This window comes from Nicotiana tabacum, chromosome 9 (assembly GCF_000715075.1).
Source record: "Nicotiana tabacum cultivar K326 chromosome 9, ASM71507v2, whole genome shotgun sequence".
NCBI classification, from domain to species: Eukaryota; Viridiplantae; Streptophyta; class Magnoliopsida; order Solanales; family Solanaceae; genus Nicotiana; species Nicotiana tabacum.
Window position 1 is genome coordinate 1924825 of NC_134088.1, and position 20449 is coordinate 1945273.

The 20449-nt window shown below is 41.5% G+C and overlaps 1 protein-coding gene across 1 annotated transcript; it reads left to right on the forward strand.

The window, feature by feature from the left end:
- The first annotated feature begins 4710 nt into the window (after positions 1-4710).
- On the forward strand, positions 4711-5154 carry LOC142164324 (uncharacterized). The gene has a single exon (XM_075222311.1). It carries the CDS (start codon positions 4711-4713, stop codon positions 5152-5154), a length of 444 nt encoding a protein of 147 aa, XP_075078412.1.
- The last annotated feature ends 15295 nt before the right edge of the window (positions 5155-20449 follow it).

A 20449-nucleotide genomic window follows, 5' to 3' on the forward strand; every position in this document is an offset into this window, starting at 1 on the left:
AGCTAGTCCAAAACCCACACCAAGTCAATGCAATGGAAGGTATTTCTATGTTGAAAAGGAGGCAAAGAGGGCAACAACCCCAAGGTAATTGTGAACAATATGACAACAAGAATGATGGTGGTGGTTATTCAAATGAGTGTTATGATGATCAAAGCAAAGAAGTCCAATATGTTAATAACTACCAAGGGAATAGAGGCAACTCTTCGAATCAACAATGGCATTCTCAAGGAAATTGGGGCAATCAACAACAAGGCGGAGGTAATTGGAATAACAACAATCAACAACAAGGTGGTGTCAATTAGAATAATAACAACCAAAACAACAATTGGGGTAATCAAAGCAACCAAGGGAATTGGAATGGTAATAACAATAATTGGGGCAACAACAACAATCAAGGCGGGTGAAACAACAATGGAAACTAAGGCAATAGGGGGATGGGTTTTCAAAGGCCCCCAATGTATCAACAACCGAGCAATCCACCTCCTTTCCCTTCTCAAGGTCCTAGTTCTTCCGGAGGTGATATGGGAAGAACTGAAAGCATGTTCGAGCAAATGATGAAAAAGAACTAAGATTTCGATGCCCAATTGGCTTCTCATAATACATCTATCCGGAACTTGGAGGTGCAATTAGGCCAAATCTCTCAAGCGTTGAATACTCGTCCCAAGGGTGCTCTACCAAGTGATACGATAGTGAACCCGAAGGATGGGAATAATAATCATGTGATGGCGGTTACAACAAGAAGTGGGAGAGGCGGTGATGTGAATGCCTCAAAGCAAAAGCAAGTTGTAGATGAAGATGTTGAGTTGCGGGATGATGATGTACCTTTGATTATTGATGATGTGGTTAATCAAAATGTGAATAATGATGTGCGGATTGATATTGATGATGAAACCGAGGTAGAGACTCAAGATGTCGTGAACCCGTCTAGGGAAGACGTGATTGACATGCCCGAGCCGGTTGTACCAAAGGCCAAGGCACCTTTGCCTAGGCCACCTCCACCTGATCCTCAACCGTTAGCAAAGCAAAAGAGTGACAATCAATTCAAAAAGTTCATTGACATGATGAAGAGCCTCAGAATCAATGTGCCTTTAGTGGAGGCACTTGAGCAAATGCCGGGGTATGCTAAGTTCATGAAAGATTTGGTAACAAAGAAGAGGTCGATGGAGTGTGAAACAATTAAAATGACTCATCAAGTGAGTGCCATTGTGCATTCAATGGCACCCAAGCTTGAGGATCCCGGGGCTTTTATTATCCCTTGTACTATCGGAAGTGCGGATTTTGCCAAGGCCCTTTGTGACGTGGGGGCTAGCATAAATTTGATGCCATACTCGGTCTTCAAAACTTTGGGAATTGGACAACCTCGACCTACCTCAATGAGACTTCAAATGGCGGATCGATCGATGAAGCGACCTTTGGGCATAATTGATGATGTACTTGTCCGGGTGGATAAGTTTATATTGCCGGTCGACTTTGTCATATTGGATTATGAGGTGGACTTTGAAGTGCCGATTATTCTTGGTAGACCTTTCCTAACTATGGGGAAGGTATTGGTTGATGTTGAAGCGGGCGAGCTAACTTTTCGAGTGGTGGATGAGAAGGTGGCATTCCATGTTTGCAAATCAATGAGACAACCCAATAGCACGGAGGCGTGTTCATTTGTGGACATTGTCACAGCTGTGATAGTGGATGACACAAGTTCCATGATCCATGTTGAAGATTCCCTTGAGGCCATGCTTCTTAATATGGATGTCAATGAAGTTGCTAGTAGAGTGGAGTGTGTGAATGCATTACATGGTATGGGTTCATATTCATATGACCTAGGAGGCTATCTTTGGATCTTGAAAACCGCAAAACTCCACCAATAAAGCTATCAATTGAGGAGCCACCGGTGTTGGAGTTGAAGCCACTTCCTCCATACCTCAGGTATGAATTCTTGGGTTCAAATTCTACTTTACCTGTTATTCTTTCTTCTTCCCTTACTAACGTGCAGGTTGAGGCCACCTTGGCGGTTCTTCAAAAGCGTAAAAGGGCAATCGGATGGACTCTAGCTGATAATCGGAGAATAAGCCCCGCATTTTGCATGCACAAAATCATCTTGGAGGAGGATGAAAAGCCTTCCTTGGAGCATCAAAGAAGACTAAATAAGGCGATGCAAGAGGTGGTGAAGAAAGAGGTTATCAAGTGGCTAGATGCTGGGGTGGTTTATCCTTTTTCTGATAGTTCGTGGACTTCTCCGGTGCAATGTGTGCCGAAAAAGGGTGGTATGACTGTGGTGACCAATGACAACAATGAGCTCATTCCTGCTAGAACGGTCATCGGGTGGAGAGTTTGTATGGATTATCGAAAGCTGAACAAGGTGACTAGAAAAGATCATGTCCCATTGCCATGCCCTGACCAAATGCTTGATCGTCTTGTGGGGCGGGCTTTCTATTGCTTTCTGGATGGTTACTCGGGGTACAATCAAATTCTAATTGCCCCGGAGGACCAAGAGAAGACCACTTTTACATGTCCTTATGGCACATTTGCTTTCTCTAGAATGCCATTTGGATTATGTAATGCTCTGGCAACCTTCCAACGTTGCATGATGGCTATTTTCACCGACATGGTGGAGGATATCTTGGAGGTCTTCATGGATGATTTTAGCGTGGTTGGGGATTCTTTTGAGGAGTGCTTGGTAAACTTGGATAGAGTGTTGGCCCGATGTGAAGACACCAACCTTGTTCTCAATTGGGAAAAATGTCATTTTATGGTGGAAGAAGGTATAGTGTTGGGTCACAAGATCTCAAAGCGAGGAATTAAAGTTGAGAAGGCCAAGATTGAGGTTATTTCGAGTCTTCCCCCTACTTCTGTCAAAGGGGTGATGAGTTTCCTTGGGCACGCGGGTTTTTATCGGAGGTTCATAAAGGATTTTTCTAAAGTGGTATACCCTTTGTGCAAGATGCTCGAGAAAGATGCAAAGTTCTTGTTCGATGAGAGTTGTATGCAAGAATTCGAGCTACTCAAGCTCAAATTGACTTCTACCCCCATCATCACCGCACCAAATTGGAGCTTACCTTTTGAGCTCATGTGTGATGCTAGTGACGTTGCGGTTGGGGATGTTTTGGGCCAAAGAATCAACAAGATGTTTCATCCGGTGTACTACGTAAGCAAGACCATGAATGAGGCTCAAAAAAACTATACAGTCACCAAGAAAGAATTATTGGCTATTGTGTTTGCTATGGAAAAGTTCGAAAGTTATAGTGCACACCGATCATGCCACCCTTAGGTATTTGATAACCAAGAAAGACTCTAAGGCAAGATTGATGAGATGGGTGTTACTTCTTCAAGAGTTTGATCTAGAAATTATTGACCGGAAAGGTAGTGAGAATAAAGTGGCGGACCACTTATCCCGTTTGGAGGAGGAGGGAAGGCCTTGTGACGGCCCTGAGATCAATGATTCATTTTCCGATGAACAACTCCTTGCGGTGTCAATGAAGGATATGTCATGGTTTGCCGATGTTGCCAATTACCTTGTGACCAGAATAATCCCGTGTGAGCTCTCTTCTAACAAAAGGTAGAAGCTCAAGTAGGATAGTTTGGATTTCTATTGGGATGAGCCATACTTGTTCAAGATTTGCACGGATGGTGTGATTCGTATATATGTCCCGGAGGAAGAACAATTGAGTATACTAGAGGCTTGCCATTCTTCACCCTATGGTGGACACCATGGTGGGGTGAGGACCACATCGAAGGTTCTTACTTGTGGATTCTATTGGCCCGCCTTGTTCAAAGATGCGGACGATTTGGTGAAGAGATGTGATGAGTGCCAAAGAGCGGGCGAAATTTCAAAAAGGGATTAGATGTCCCTCAATACAATTCTTGAAGTGGATATCTTTGATGTTTGGGGCATCGATTTCATGGGTCCATTTGTTAGCTCTTGTGGGAATACTTACATTCTCGTGGCGGTTGATTATATCTCAAAGTGGGTTGAATCCGTGGCTTTGCCTAATAATGAAGCCCAGAGTGTTGTTGCATTTCTTAAAAAGAACATCTTCACAAGGTTTGGCACTCCTCGTGCTATCATTAGTGATGGGGGGTCTCACTTTTGCAACAAGGCTTTTGACACGTTGCTTTCTAAGTACAGTGTCAATCATAAGGTTTCGACCCCCTATCATCCTCAAGCTAGTGGCCAAGTGAAAGTCTCCAACAGAGAAATTAAGAGTATCTTGTCTAAAACTATCAATGCTAATAGGACCGATTGGTCAAAAAAGTTGGATGACGCACTTTGGGCTTATCGGATAGCTTACAAAACTCCGTTTGGTATGTCACCGTATCGGTTGGTGTTTGGGAAATCTTGTAATCTTCTGGTGGAATTAGAGCACAAGGCCATGTGGGCATTGAGGAAGTTGAACTTAGAATGGGATGTTGCGGCAAATCTTCGGGTTGAACAACTTAATGAGCTCGATGAGTTTAGATTCCATGCCTACTCCAGCTCGTCCTTGTACAAGGACAAAATGAAGTACCTTCACGACAAATATGATCGGGGTAAGGAGTTCAAGGTTGGAGATATGGTTCTCTTGTTCAATTTCCAGTTACGTTTGTTTCCGGGTAAGCTCAAGTCAAAGTGGAGTGGGTCTTTTGAAGTTGTGTTCGTGGGTCAAATGGGTTCATGTGTACTATACTAAAGGGAGATAGCCTTGGACAGTGGAAGCAAAATAAGCATCGTGGATGATGAAGAAGATTTTACATGCAGCAAAGTATATAACTGAAGCAGGATTAGAGATAGAAAAGGTTCTGATGGCTGAAACATATTCTATTAGCAACATGTATAATCAATTACGAGGAGACTTTACAAATGAAAGTGTAAGCTGGAAAAGACTGATTTGCAACAATAAAGGGTGCCCAAAATGGATCTTCATTATGTATCTAGCACTACATGAGAGATTATCTACCAAAGACAGAATGAGCAAATGGGGGATACAAGTAGAGCAAACTTGTCCATTGTGTGAGCAAGAGTTGGAGAGCCATCATCATCTCTTCTTCTCCTGCAAGTACTCCACAGATATATGGAGTAAGGTACTAACATGGTTGGGAATAACAAGACAAGTGTATAGCTGGGAAGATGAAGTTGAATGGGCCACAAGAAATGTAACTGGAAAGGGAGCTAAAGCATAACTATACAGGTTGAGCATGGTTGGTGTAGTATATAATGTATGGATTGAAAGGAACTGCAGAATTTTTCAACAAGTAAATAGAGGAAGTGGGGATATCGCAAGGCAGATTATACATGAAGTCCATTGTCGAGGAAGTATACATAGCAGTCTGAAGAAAGAGCTACAATATAAATTTTTTACCCATAGCTAAGTTGAAGATAGGTGTTTAGAAATGATGTACTAATTTTGGGGCCATATGTCCAAACTTAACGTTTGCTTCTGATTATACATGTAAATATTTGCAAGTGGTAATAAAAAGTTTCTTAATTACCAAAAAAAAAATCTCATCGTCTATTTATTTTATTGTCAGTAGTCATACTTTACGTATATTTAAATGTGTCAAAAGTTTTCGTTTCCTTCTTAAACTATGAGTTATTAAGGTGACGGAAAAAGAAATTTGTTCAACATGCAAAGTCTGACTTATTACAATGACCGAAATGGAAATACATGTCCATCATGAATACATATTCAATCAGTCATTTGAGTACTTTAAGGGGTCGTTTGGTATGAGGTATAAGAAGGTATAAGAGTAATATTCTGTTTGGTTAGCAAATCAGGTATAAGTTATCCCGGTGTTAATTTTAACACCGGGATAACTTATACCTTATAGAAGGTGGGGTAATTAGCACCGGAATAACTTATACCTTCTTCTTAGAAATTATGCAATAGTCATTCTTAAACAACGTACCAAACAATGAATAAACAATAATCACATCATAGCTTATACCAATATAACTTATACCGACATAACTTATACCGATATAAATTATATTCCAAACGGACTCCTTAATAGTTTAAATCAAAAATAATCCTAGGATAAAAATTTAGTACCGCCTTATCCCTTGTTGGTTACTTATCCTAGGATAAGTTATCCCATGATTTAAAATAGTACCGGGATAACTTATACTTTTCAGTGAAATAGCAATCCTAGGATAAGTTATCACAAGATAAAGTAGTGCAATTGGCAATCCCCAAGATTAATACAGCATATCAAACAGTCAATAAGAAATAATACCACGATAACTAATCCCAGCATAACCCGTCTTCAAACCAAACGACCCCTAAAGGCCATAAAAGGACATGAAGTTTGAGGCACTTGAGATGCTAAATAAAGGAAGGAAGGTGCCTACAAATAAGCTGAAGATGTTGACTGTCGACGCCCCCTTTTTCTACGGGTCGAAATTGGGTATACGACATTGGAAGGACAACTCTATTCCCTTTCGAGAATTGGGTTTAGAAGTTGAAGAGTCGCCACCTAATGATTATAGTGCATTAGGACACTTTTTAGAAGAGTTTGAGATGAAGAGACCAGAGATTAGGGTAAGGGCTAGAAATTATCCCGAGGGAAAGGTGTTAGGCACCCCTCAAGATCCACAAGTGTGGTTCCCGGCCATGCTACAATTGTGACTTTAAAAAGACAAATAGAAAAATAAAGCAAAGGGCTTCACATAGTTTTGCAAACAAGTTTAAAAGTTGAAGAAGTAGAGAGTTTAGGAAATTAGTTATAAAAGAAAACTTAAAAATTAACAAGTAAATGGGAAAGGGGTCCTAGGTTTACCGATAATATGGATCACATCAACGCAATATCCAGCAATCACTCCTCAGAAGAGGGGTCGCATATGATATTAGCGCACCGGTCATCATATCCATATTCTACTCTTTCCACCCCGTTAAGGTATTAAAGCGCGAAAAGTTTCATTACTTATTGCATGCTAGTACCCGTCCCAATCCTATCAGTCATTTAGGACTACTAATCCTAAAGGAAAAGGGATTTGGGGCCTTTTGAGAGTTTCAAAGGACAAAATACTAAGGCGTCAATCAAAACACATAATATAAGTAAAAGTGGAGGCAGATAAGCAAGTAAGGCTAAGTAAACCTCCTTAAATCAGATAAGCCATAGAGTTTAGCATGTCTTGCATGTACTGGTTTGGTCTTTAAAAAATTAAAGTGATAAGCGGACTGATTCAACACGTACTTTTAGACAGGAAGTCCGCATTAGGCTCACTCGAATGCGGTTGTCAAAGACTGAGCCACTTTAATTAGTCAACTTTACCTTAAGTGTGGGACAGAACTACTGATTGTAAAGGAGTTGCAGAATAAGATAAGTTTCAGAAAAGATTGCAGACTTAATACATAGAAAATGGTTTAAAACGAGTTTCAGAAAACATACTTGTTTAAGAAAAAGAGTTGTCGAGTTTTAACAAAAGAACTGAATTGCAGACTGATTCAAAAGGTTTATCAGATAAGTATAAAGAAGTGAATTCAGATTGATTTGGAAAAAATAGTTTGTCAAATTATCAGGAAAGCAGTAAGTTTTCAGAAAATATGCACTGGTTTGAGAATATTTATCAAGAAGGAAAAAGATGCACTTATTTGGTTGCAAGAAAAGTTTTAAGGGTTCAGAAAACGTGCAGAAAGTCGCTTGTTTTAGCAAAAAGGGTCAGTACTGTTCTAGACGAGTGAAACAATTCTGATTTGAAGTTCCTATAGGTATGATCTTTACGAGTTACTGATTTTAATACCTTTCAAATGTTAACAACCTTATAAACATGATATCTATATGCTGATTTATCATTAATCCTAACAGTTTGCCTAATGTCATTATAAATGCAGAAATGCAAATCCCTATAGGCATGGTATCTATATGCATAGTTGCAGAAATCAGAAAGTTAGATCCTATAGGCATGGTTTCTACTTGTGAGATTGCATAGATTAACAGTAAAAGTCATATAGCATGGTTTCTACCCTTTTGTGCATAAAAGTAAATCTCCTCCCTTTTTCACTAGATCCCCGAGTTTATACAAATTATTACAAACCAGAAAAATAAGACAGAAATAAAAATACATCAGAAATTACAGCTACATCCGAGCAGCCTAATTCAGACTTAGTATCTAACAATATGAGATTGAACCACTTCCGAGATCCAGATTTTCAAAGCTTTTTCTTATCTAAGGTGTTTCAGAGATCCAAGGAGTTTCAATAACTCCAGGCAGTGCTTACACCCAATATATTAATTAGAAAGAGTTATAGTGCAGTATGGAAGGGCCAACCCTCAGGTGTCCAAGTTCAGAGGGAGTTCAGGAGGTCCCAAGGCAAGGCTCACAAGAGAGGGGCAGAACTTAGTTTCTAAGAATGAGTGTAAGTGCAAGAGGGGGGTTAGGGAGTGACATGGCAGGCTGGTGGTCATGCCTAGCCATAAGATAGGCTGGCACACCCCTGACCAGGCCTGTTCAGCCAACAAAGAAGAGCACAGACCTATTGAAGGTCAGTACTATGGTCTGGACAGTGATTAGGACACTGCCAGACCAAAGTCTTAGGCTCAGAATACACATAAAGGGAAAGGGGAATGGGAATTGAAAGAGTTTAGGACTCAGGGAGTCCAGTCCATATACATGAACAACAATATCAAGTGTTGTCATGTTTTCTGAACCATAACTCAACATACAAAGGGTTTAGGGATAGGGATTCATATAGGAGCAGGAATAAACAGACTTGCAAAAAGCAATAAAATAAACAAAGAGAAGACTGAAGCATAAACACATAAGAGAGAGACAGAATTTAAACAAGAAGAGACATACCAGTTGCAGAAAAAGTAAGCAAAGAGAAAAGCAGGATTTCTTTCAGCCAAGCCACAATCAGAGAAGAAAGCTTTAAGCTTGTGAGTTCAGAGAACTCGAATGTTTAAGAAATTCTAAGTGTATTTGAGAGAAGTAGTGACTTGTTCTGTTAGAACTTGTTCTTGAAAGAGAAAAAGGTACATGTGTTTATAGCTTTGAAAATGAGTAGAAAACAAGGTAACAAATAAGGTTTCAACACAAACATGGAAATAATCACAGCCAAAATTAATTAACATAGGTTTTTCCCTTTAATCAAGGGATTACTGCTCAACGGACATTAACCGGATTAACATAAGGAAAGAAGATCAATTTGTAAGCAGAATGATTGTTTCCATAATAGGAGCAGTAAAACCATATAGTAAGGGATTAAGTCTAAATACAGGAGTGTACTTATTTTCGGAAAGGATCTGGTAAGGCCAAACAAAGAGAGAGAATCAATTAACCCTTAACGGACGAGTAAAAAATCAGAATTTCATAAGGAAAAGTTTTGAAAATCAATCACGAGTTTGAAAATCAATCACAGAAGGGACTCAATATATAAATGAAGTGCACAAGTAATAGACATGTGAGGCCAATCTATGGCAAAAAGAAACAACATACAGTAATAGCGTGATAGTCACGTAGGTCAAATTTCATTGGCTTAGTAATAGAGAAAATATCAGAAGCATGCAAAAGTTAGGTGAAAACCTTTCTGAAAACATAGTCGAGTTTGACAAATAGCAAGAACTAAGAACAAAGGAATCACATAAAGAAAACGAGATGCTGAAGTAAAGGAATCAAACAGAGCAATTTCAAACAGGCGAGTTGCACAAACAAACTCAAGAACTCGAACAGACCCCAAAGAACTAGGTTTTTCGAAATCAATAGAGTTTAGAGGCGATAAGCAAGTGAAACAAATAAACAGTCTCAGAATCTCAAATAAAACCCCAAAAAATTAGGGTTTTCAATACTAATTTGGTGTAAACGAAGTAAATCAAACAGATAGACTCGAAAACTCAAACAAATCTCCAAAAATTAGGTTTTCAACACCAGTCAAACTTAGAGATGATAAGCAGATGAATCGAACAAAATATTACAAACAGACTCAGAAACCCTAGTTTGAAATCAAAAGATTTGGAAAAGTTAATTTGGGGAAAACGCATAAAACATCAAATATGGCACAAATCAAGCACAGATCTAAACAAATAAATGAAAAATAACCTCGAATAGGCTAGGGTTTCTGAGAACCCTAGAAATGAGAAAGGCTTGGAAGAAACAAGATCAGATCTAGAGTCGATAAGGTCGGAATCAGGCTTAGGAGGCTAAGACACGCCGGAGATGGCTGAAAACCTCAAATCGACGAAGGTCTGGGCAAAGACCCTTGAAGTATGGCCTTGAAACTTTAGGTATCAAGCACGTGAGAGTAGTAGGGGGTGAGTATAGGTCGTCCATGGTCAGAACAGCCATAGATTCCGGTGGATTTGGAGTTGGAGGTGGCAGAGAGCGATTAGGGTTTCGAGAGAGATCGAGAGCATTTGAGAGAAGAGAGGAGTTAGAGGCGGCGCTTCTGAAAGAATGGGGTAGGGTTTAGGGGTCGTTTGGAATTAAAAAGGAAAGAAGAGATCTGGGCCGTTGATAAAAAATGATCAATGACTCAGATATTTTAAAAAAAGAAACGGGCGGGTTTGGCAATTGGATCAGCTAATTGGGTTGAAATTGATTTGGGGGTTGGGATTGGGATGCAAATTGGATTGTAATTGAAATGTAATTGGGGCTAAATTTTAAATAGCCATTTTTCCCATTTTATTTTATTAAAAATAGTAAAAGTTTTTTTCTGAAACCAATTGAAGGTACTAAATTAATAAATAATATACAAATATTAAATTAAAAATGCTGGAAGTAATTTTATAATTATAAAATGTTGTAAATCATAAATTAGGGTATAATTGCAATTACATACAATTTAGCTTTAAAAATGCCAAATAAATTTGTAAAATATGCAAAAATTACCTTAATTATATTTTGGTGTAAATATGAGGATAAAATAAGTTATTCACCAAAATTGATGATTTTGGAAATAATTATGGATTTCGTACTGCTAAAATAGACAATAAATTGATTTTAAAAATCTTTAAGAGTTACGAAAATACCAAAACTCTTGGGGCATGCTTATATATGCATGTACATGCTATTTTGAAAGTATTTTGTATAGAAATACATAGGGAAAATTGGGTATCAACAGCTGCCCCTCTTTACCCGAGGAGGATGAAAGAGTTGTCGGGTAAAGATATGATGGCCAATTTTGACCGAAAGAAACGATCTGAAAAGTTTTGACCGAGATCTGGTTCCTGAGCTGCCTACATATCCCTGGTCTTACAGGAATCAGGCCATGTGTAGTTCAGGATCCATCGACGGGATATGCCGATGGAAATTTGAAACGGACGAACGCGATGTTTAGATTGAGAGAGGTTTCTGAAAATCGATAGGCTGCGGGAACCGGAGCGAAATCGCTCCTGATGAGACGGTCGTTGCTAACCGATTTACCTGAAAATGAGCAATACGAACATATATTGTGCATAAATTTAAACGTGATGCAAATTCCCATTGAACCATGAATGCTGTCTTTGGACGGTTAGGATGACGTCCTTGGACCATGACTTCCCGGGCTATGAAGAGCGTAAATAAAAATTTGCAGGACATGAAATGATGTTCTCGGGCCATGTAGATGATGCCTCCGAACTATGATGCCTTTGAATAATGATATGCAAAAAACAAAATGGGGTCCTCAGGCCATGGCATGGCATTCTCGGGCTATGCAAATGGTGCCTCCGAACAATGACGCGTTTGGACAATTTGGCGATCTTTCAACCCATGAAATGCAGAAGGTGGCGATCTTTCAGCCCATGAAATGTAGGATTTGGCGATATTTCAGCCGATGCAAGACGTAAATAAAAGGTGGCGATATTTCAGCCCATGAAATGGAGACAATGCTTAGTCTCGGAAGGCAGAAAGGTAACCTTATGCAAATGATGAGAAATGCAGGATGGAGACAATGTTTAGTCTCGGAAGGCAGAAAGATAGCCTTATGCAAATGATGAGAAATGCAGGATGGAGACAATGCTTAGTCTCGGGAAGCAGAAAGGTAGCCTTATGCAATGCAAAGATATGCAGATGAAGGTAGAGCTTAACCTCGAAAGGCAGAAAAGTAGCCTTATGCAGTGCAAGAATGTAAAAGGACGATTAGTAGTAAGATCTCTTAGCTGATAGCCAATTATGACAATATGACTGCTGAGGAGATTCTGTACAAATAGCAATTACGGGCACGTGATGGTTCTGAGAAGTTGCATTCTTGGGAAAGTGTGAGTGCATAAAATATCTAATGATATTGCGAATTTAGTGCATGCATCCAAAGAAAAATCGTGAGTTTTGTAAGGGGAAAAGGTTAGTTCATCTTCCCCGGGATCTTGACGTTGTGTGTCATTGGGGTAGCATCGCTAAACAACAGCAATCCGGATAATAGTTATGCATGATTTAGTAAATATAACGTAAGTATATAATCGAAAATAGTTTTCTTTAGATGAACCAACGACTGCAACGTGGTTCAAGACATTGCAACCTCTTTCGCTCCGGAATTTTTGATGGTCCTCCTCAAAATTCTGCTCCAGTTTGCTGAGCGGACATTTCTGACGGCTGTGCTGAGTGACCAAATAAATCATCTTCGGAATTTTAAGGGTCCTCCTCAAAATTCTGCCCCAGTCTACTGGGCTGGCGCTTCTAGCGATGCATGGACTAAAATCAACTTCGAAATTTTGAGGGTCCTCCTCAAAATTCTGCCCCAGTTCCAATAGCGGGGAAAAATGAAATTTTTATTAAATTGTGACCGACCCATAGGGCTGCCTACGTATCCCCTCTTAAACGAGAATTAGGTTAGGCATAGTTCAAATTACATCATAGAGGGAATCATCAGTGGTTACACATAATATCGTTTTACTGCATCTGAATTGATCGGCTTTGGCTAGACTTCTTCGTCCATTTCTGCAAGAATAAGGGCTCCTCCAATTAGAACCCGGTGAACCATGTACGGACCCTGCCAATTGGGAGAGAACTTCCCCCTGGATTCATCTTGATGTGGGAATATTTTCTTCAACACTAGCTGCCCCGGTGTAAACTTCCTTGGCTTAACTCTTTTGTTGAAGGCTCTGGACATTTTGTTCTGATACAACTGACCATGGCAAACTGCATTCATCCTTTTCAGATCTATAAGGGCTACCTTCTCGTAGCGACCTTTTACCCATTCTGCATCATCCAACTCTACTTCTTGTATGATCTTTAAGGAGGGAATTTCTACCTCGGCAGGGATGACCGCCTCTGTACTATAAACTAGCATGTAGGGAGTTGCTCCGGTCGATGTGCGGACTGTGGTGCGGTATCCCAATAAGGCGAATGACAATTTCTCATGCCATTGTTTGTGCCTTTCGACCATCTTCCTTAGTATCTTCTTGACATTCTTGTTGGCTGTCTCCACAGCTCTATTCATCTAAGTCCTGTAGGCTGTAGAGTTCTTGTGTTTGATCTTGAATGTTTCACACATTGCTTTCATCAAGTCGCTGTTGAGATTGGAACCATTATCGGTGATGATTGATTCCGGAATTCCGAACCGACAAACAATGCGGTCACGGACGAAATCTGCCACAACCTTCTTAGTAACTGCCTTGTATGATGCTTCTTCAACCCATTTGGTAAAATAATCTATTGCCACTAAGATGAACTTGTGCCCATTTGATGCGGTAGGCTCGATAGGTCTGATAACATCCATTCCCCAAGCGACGAATGGCCATGGTGAGCTTGTCGCAGTAAGCTCGTTTGGAGGCACCTTTATCATATTTGCATGTATCTGATAGCAATGGCATTTGCGAACATTCTGGATACAGTTTGTTTCCATAGTCATCCAAAAATACCCTGCTCGGAGTATCTTCTTTGCTAAGACAAAACCGTTCATGTGTGGCCCGCAGGTCCCTGCATGCACTTCGTCTAATAGCCTGGATGCTTCTTTTGCGTTGACACACCTTAGTAAACCCAAATCGGGAGTCCTCCTGTATAGGATTCCTCCACTATGAAAGAAGTTGCTGGATAACCTACAAAGTGTACGCTTCTGAGTAGCGTTGGCAAGTTCTGGATATTCCCCTGTTGTCAAGTACTCCTTGATGTCATGGAACCATGGCTTTCCATCCGCTTCTTCCTCAACGTGGGCGCAATAAGCTGGCTGATCATGAATCTTTACTGGGATAGGATCAATGAAATTTGTATCTGGATGCTGGATCATGGACGATAAAGTAGCTAATGCATCAGCAAACTCGTTCTGGACTCTGGGGACGTACTGAAATTCTATTTTTGTGAACCTTTTCCTCAACTCCTGTATGTGATGCAAGTAGGGAAGTATCTTAGAGTTCTTGGTTGCCCACTCTTCTCAAACCTGATGTCTGAGCAAGTCTGAATCCCCCATCACTAGCAACTCCTGAACGTTCATGTCAATGGCCATTTTGAGCCCCAAGATGCAGGCTCCATATTCGGCCATATTATTGGTGCAAGGGAACCTGAGCTTGGCGGATACCGGGTAGTGATGGCCGGTTTCTGATACTAGGACTGCTCCTATGCCAACTCCATTGAAATTTGCAGCTCTGTCGAAAAACAACCTCCAACCATCATAGGATCCTGCAATATCTTCTCCTACGAAAAATACCTCTTCATCGGGAAAATACATTTTTAGGGGCTCGTATTCTCCGTCCACGGGATTCTCGGCGAGATGATCCACCAAGGCTTGCCCTTTGATTGCTTTCTAGGTCACGTAAACAATGTAGAATTCACTTAGCAAGATTTGCCACTTGGTGAGCTTGCCAGTGGGCATTGGTTTCTGGAAGATATACTTTAGAGGGTCCATCATGGATATGAGATAAGTAGTGTAAGCACAGAAGTAATGCCTCAACTTCTACGTGACCCAAGTCAGAGCACATCAAGTGCATTCTAAAAGAGAATACCGTGCCTCGTACGGTGTGAACTTCTTACTGAGATAGTAGATGACCTGCTCCTTTCTCCCTGTTTCATCATGTTGTCCCAGAACACAATCGAATGCTCCATCCAATACCGCAAGGTAAAGCAATAGGGGTCTTCCTGGCTCAGGCGGAACCAAGACCGGCGGCGTTGACAAGTATTCCTTAATTCTGTCAAAAGCTTTCTAACAATCATCAGTCTACTTGGTGGTAGCGTCCTTTTTCAACATTTTAAAGATAGGTTCACAAATGACCGTGGATTGAGCTATGAACCGGCTGATATAGTTGAGTCTCCCCAGGAAACTCATCACGTCCTTCTTGTTCTTTGGCGGCGGCAATTCTTGGATAGCTTTGACCTTTGATGGATCCAATTCTATTCCTCGACGACTCACGATGAAACCCAATAATTTTCCAGTAGGAACCCCGAATGCACACTTGGCGGGATTCAATTTCAGATTGTACCTCTTCAGTCTATTGAAGAACTTTCTTAGGTCTTCCATGTGATCCCTGGCTTTCTTGGAGTTGATGATGACGTCATCAACATATACCTCGATCTCCTTGTGTATCATGTCATGAAAGATGGTAGTCATGGCTCTCATGTAGGTGGCGAATGGCATCATTTTGTAATAGTACATCCCCCAAGGCGTGATGAAAGCTGTTTTCTCTGCATCTTCCTCGTCCATCCATATCTAATGATACCCAGCGAAACAATCAATGAAAGACTGTAACTCATGCTTGGCGCAGTTGTCAATTAGAATGTGTATGTTTGGCAAGGGGAAGTCGTCTTTGGGACTGGCCCGATTAAGATCCTGGTAGTCAATACAAACCCTAACTTTCCCATCCTTTTTTGGCACAGACACGATGTTGGCTAACCATGTCGGATACTCTACTACCCTGAGAACCTTGGCTTTGACTTGCTTGGTAACCTCTTCTTTGATTTTTAAACTCATGTCGGGTTTGAATTTCCTGAGCTTCTGCTTTACCGGCGGACATGTTGGATCTGTTGGCAGTTTGTGAGCTACAATGGATGTGTTGAGACCAGTTATATCATCATATGACCAGGCAAATATGTCTTCATATTTCTTTAGGAACTCCGTGTACTCTTTCTTTTCTGATGGTGACAGGTGAATACTGATGCGCGTTTCTTTGACATTCTATGTATCTCCCAGATTAACGACCTCAGTTTCGTCCAAGTTAGACTTAGGCCTATTTTCAAAATTCTCAACCCCTCTGACGACCTCTTCTGGTATATCATCCTCTTCTGAATCCGTATTCGTTTGTTGCGTTGCCTTGTTGCAAGTCACAATCGTTGGTTCATCGTCAAGGCAAGTAATAGTAATGCTGTGTAAAATAAAGAGAATGATGGAAAAATAATAAGAGAGAGATATGTATTAAACAGTAATGCTTCGATTGAATTCATAATTGTTTTGAATATCAGAGCTCTTTTCAAAATTAAAAGACAATGCGGAATAAAATCAGCTAGTAAAAGGTAAAAATGTGATGCATGGTGCTTTTGTTTAGCCTTGCTACCCCGAAGTTTTACGGGCCCTGATGGTTCTGATTGACCAATTGCTGAGGCGCTATCCTCGATTTACAACTTGTATAGAAGGGTCTTCCTCCCCTTCCTCCTTGAAAATAACACAGCAGTCCATATCATTATCCTTCAGGAACAGATTCTTCACGGATGCCAATGCTTTATCTTCCTCCGACCCATATATAGTATCTGCCGGCTGGAAAGTCTGCTCCATGTGAGGTATCGGATGCTCTAGTGGGTAGTAGGGACCGCGCCATGGTGGCGACCAGTGATTGAACTCCTCCCAAGTGTACTCATATCCCAAACCAAATGTAGTACCATGTTTCTTCAGCTTCATGGGTTTGGCGATTCCTTGGAGGTTTTTGCCGAGTCCCTTTCCAGGTTCATATCCACACCAATTCAGGATACTTTCAATCTTGTTATCCTACCATTTATCTTTGTCTACAGCGTTGACTCTTTCAATGTGGTGGTATGTTTCTCCGCCTATTCTCCTTCTGCCTCCAATCATCGGGATGGTCTGGCAACTATATATGGGGTTGCTACCATCGCCATGAATAATCACCTCTTGGTGATTCCATTCGAACTTCACTGCCTGATGCAGGGTCGATGCTACAGCTCCAGCGGTGTGGATCCATGGTCGTCCCAACAACAAATTGTAGGATGCTGGGACATCTATCACTTGAAAGTCAACGTCGAACCAGGTTGGACCCATTTGCTAACATAGGCTGGTCTCTCCGATAGTAGACCTTTGGGACCCATCGAAGGCTTTGATATTGATAGCCCCATCTTTGATCTCATGCAGGCTCTTTCCCAATGTTCTGAGAGTTATCAACGGACAGATGTTGTGGCTGGAGCCTCCATCGATCAAGACTCTAGTGATGAAGTAATCCTTGCATTGCACGGTGATGTGCAGGGCCATGTTATGACTCAATCCTTCCAGCGGCAGCTCATCTTCGTGGAAGGTGATTTTGTGGCTTTCCAGTATTTGTCCTACCATATTTGTCATTTCGCCTCCAGTTATGTTGCTGGGCACATAAGCTTCACTCAATATCTTCATCAAGGCATTTTTGTGTGCGTCAGAGCTCTGTAGAAGAGCTAGGATGGAGATCTGCGCTGGTGTTTTGTTCAACTACTCAACGACCGAATACTCCTTAGCTTGTATTTTCCTCCAAAGATCATCGGGACCAGTTTCGATAGTCCGTCCAGAGGCTTGCTTACTAGACTTGGCTAGGTGCTTTGGAGTGTAAACCCTGCCTGTTCTGGCCATACCCTGCACAGCAATTGCTTCTCCCGTCTTGGTTTTCCCTTTCCTCCTAGCTTCAGTTGTGTAATCCTATGGTATGGCATTTGAGTGGAACTGTGTTATGTCTGACATTGCTGCAGGAATAGGTACCCTCAGTGGTAACACAACAACTTCAAAGGGTACAGGTGCTTTTGGAGCCCAAACTCAACCTTAATTGGCCCGGCCGCCTTCGCAGAAGAAGGTGCTTCAAATTCGAGAGGTATAGACATGTTTACTTCATCGCCCCTGGAGGGCTGATTCTGCACAACAATCAGGTTAATTGTGACTGCCGGTTTCTTTGGCTCATCATCCTCAGCAATCAATCCTATCGACCCCTTGGGGTCCCAGTCATCTTCGATCTCGATCATGTGAATGTCTCCACCGTTGTGGTTAGGCAGAGGGTTGTTGCGGACATTAGGAGCAGGCTCCTTTGCTACGATGACCTTATTATTGATCATGGTTTGAATCTTGTCCTTCAATGAGCGGCATTCGTCAATGGTGTGACCTTTCATGCCGGAGTGGTACGCACAGGTCTTATTAGGGTTGACCCACTGGGAAGGATTTTCCGGAGTTAAGGCAGGGATAGGGGAGACGTAACCAGCAGCTTTAAGTTTCTCATACAACTGGTCAATTGGCTCAGCGATAGCTGTATATTGTCTGGGAGGTCTGCGGTCAAAATTTGGTCTAGGTCTAGGGAAATTTTGGCGAGTGGGAGGTGATTGGTAGTGAGAGGGTTGGGCATTATAAGCTTGGTAAACAGGTGCAGGTTGAGAGTATCTGGGTTAAGTGGGTTGATATGTGGGGGGTGGAGATGATTGGTAAACGGGTGGTGGATTTTGGTAAAAGGTTGCGGGTGCTTGGTAATTCAGGATAGGCTAATATGTAAGTGAAGGTGGCGGGTAAGTGTGGTATTTTAGTGGTGATTTGGCTCCCTGTGCGACCATTATTCACATCCTTCTTCTTGGACGTGCCACCAGACTGTAAAGCCTTGTTAGTGGCCTGCAATGCTTCAAGATTAGTAACCATACCATTCTTAATGCCTTCCTTAATTCTTTCTCCCAACTTGATGATATTGGAGAATTTCTGGCCCTCGATCAGCATCAACCTCTCATAATATTGTGGATCTTGAGCCCAGACGAAGAATCTATTCATCTGTTCCTCTTCTAAGGCCGACCTGACCTTAGCAGCCTCTGATATCCAATGAGTAGCATACTCGCGGAATGTCTCGACAGACTTCTTCTTCAAATTCTGGATGTAGAATACATTCGGTGTATTCTCTGTATTGAATCAGAACATATCCATGAAATCTGATGCCATACCTGCCCAGCTTGTCCATTTCTTGGGGTCCTGACTGATGTACCAGGGTAAAGCATCCCTCTTCAGACTTCTCATGAAGAGTTTTATACGGATTTTCTCATTTCTTCTGACTCCGACCAGCTTAGCACAATATGTCCTCAAATGGACTCTGGGATCTCCCGTGCCATTGAACATTTCGAACTTGGGAGGTTTGTACCCCTCCGGAAGTTCAATATCTGGCTGAATGCAGAGGTCCTCATAATTTAGCCCCTCTATACCTTTGTTTCCTTCCATGCCCTGGACTCGGCTAGTCAACTTCTTGAGTTCTGCTGCCAAGTTTCTGATAAGAGAGTCCTTGTCATCAGACTCAGGTGCACTTGAGATTGGTTGAGTGTAGTGGGGTACGGTATCTACGTAGATGGGAGTGTTGTGGAGGTGGTCGTTTGTGGTGTTCAGTGGTTCAGGAATGAGTAGTGGAGTGTTGTTTGGAGTGTGGCATGTGTTGCAATGTTGAGCATGAGTGAGTCGCATCTGTGGTTGTGGGGTGTTCTGTGGAGGTGCGGGATTTTGAGCATTTGGAAAGTTGACATCAGGAGCGGTGAGAGAGAATGTTAATTTGCCAAGTTCTGAACTTGATCCAGTTCTTCTTGAAACTTCAATAATTTCTGCTCAAGTTGGGCAGCAGTTTCCTTAGTAACCGGGGTATCCTGAGGAATCTCAATTCTTTTAATTTCCTTTCTAGCACTTGAACCTCCCATCCTGCCTTTGTTCTTGTTCCGGATAGGACTCGGAGGAGGAGGAGGTGAAGGGCCCCTGGATCTTGTACTGTATGATGATGGTGCCAGAATACACGAACTAACCTTTGGGGAGGGGAATAAAAAATAAAAGAAAAACAAAAAAAACAAGGTAACAAGTTAGTGCGGGTTATGAGAAGAAAATGTTGCAATATTTAAATACATTGTGCAAGAATATAAATCGCGTCCTAATTTGGGTACCTCATTGTGCCCGAGGTAGGTCTAGCGACAAATTAATTTGGAGAACTTATAATTCTAAATGCCTCATTTTATTGATAAAAATAAGACGAATCCAAAACGATGCCAAATAACAGAAAGTAAAATGTCACTAGTGGCCATTGGCCTTATTACATCATTAAAGCAAAATAAAAGACTCCTAACTACTTGGTCCCAGAAGGACCTTCCCCAGATTCGACATCTTTGTCTCCCTCGAACAGCTTCACCAGCTCACGCAGTCCTAGCAGCAGATAAGCTTAGGCCAAATGTCCACCTGCATTCCCTTCAGCGTTTCGAAAGTCTTCAATTCTCTTGAGGAACTTTCCTTCTAGCTCCACTAAACCCCGCTCCAAATACCCTAGCCGTTTGTTGGCGCCGACAGCCATATCCTTCCATTCCTCGATCAACTTCTGATGGGCTTCTTGTATTTCCCGATGCTCACTTTCACACTCTCGAATTCTCTTGCGCAATTGATTGTACTTAACTCGCGTT

Excerpts from the sequence above, each read along its gene's own strand:
- LOC142164324 (XM_075222311.1), top strand. The coding sequence starts at position 4,711 with ATGAAGAAGATTTTACATGCAGCAAAGTATATAACTGAAGCAGGATTA.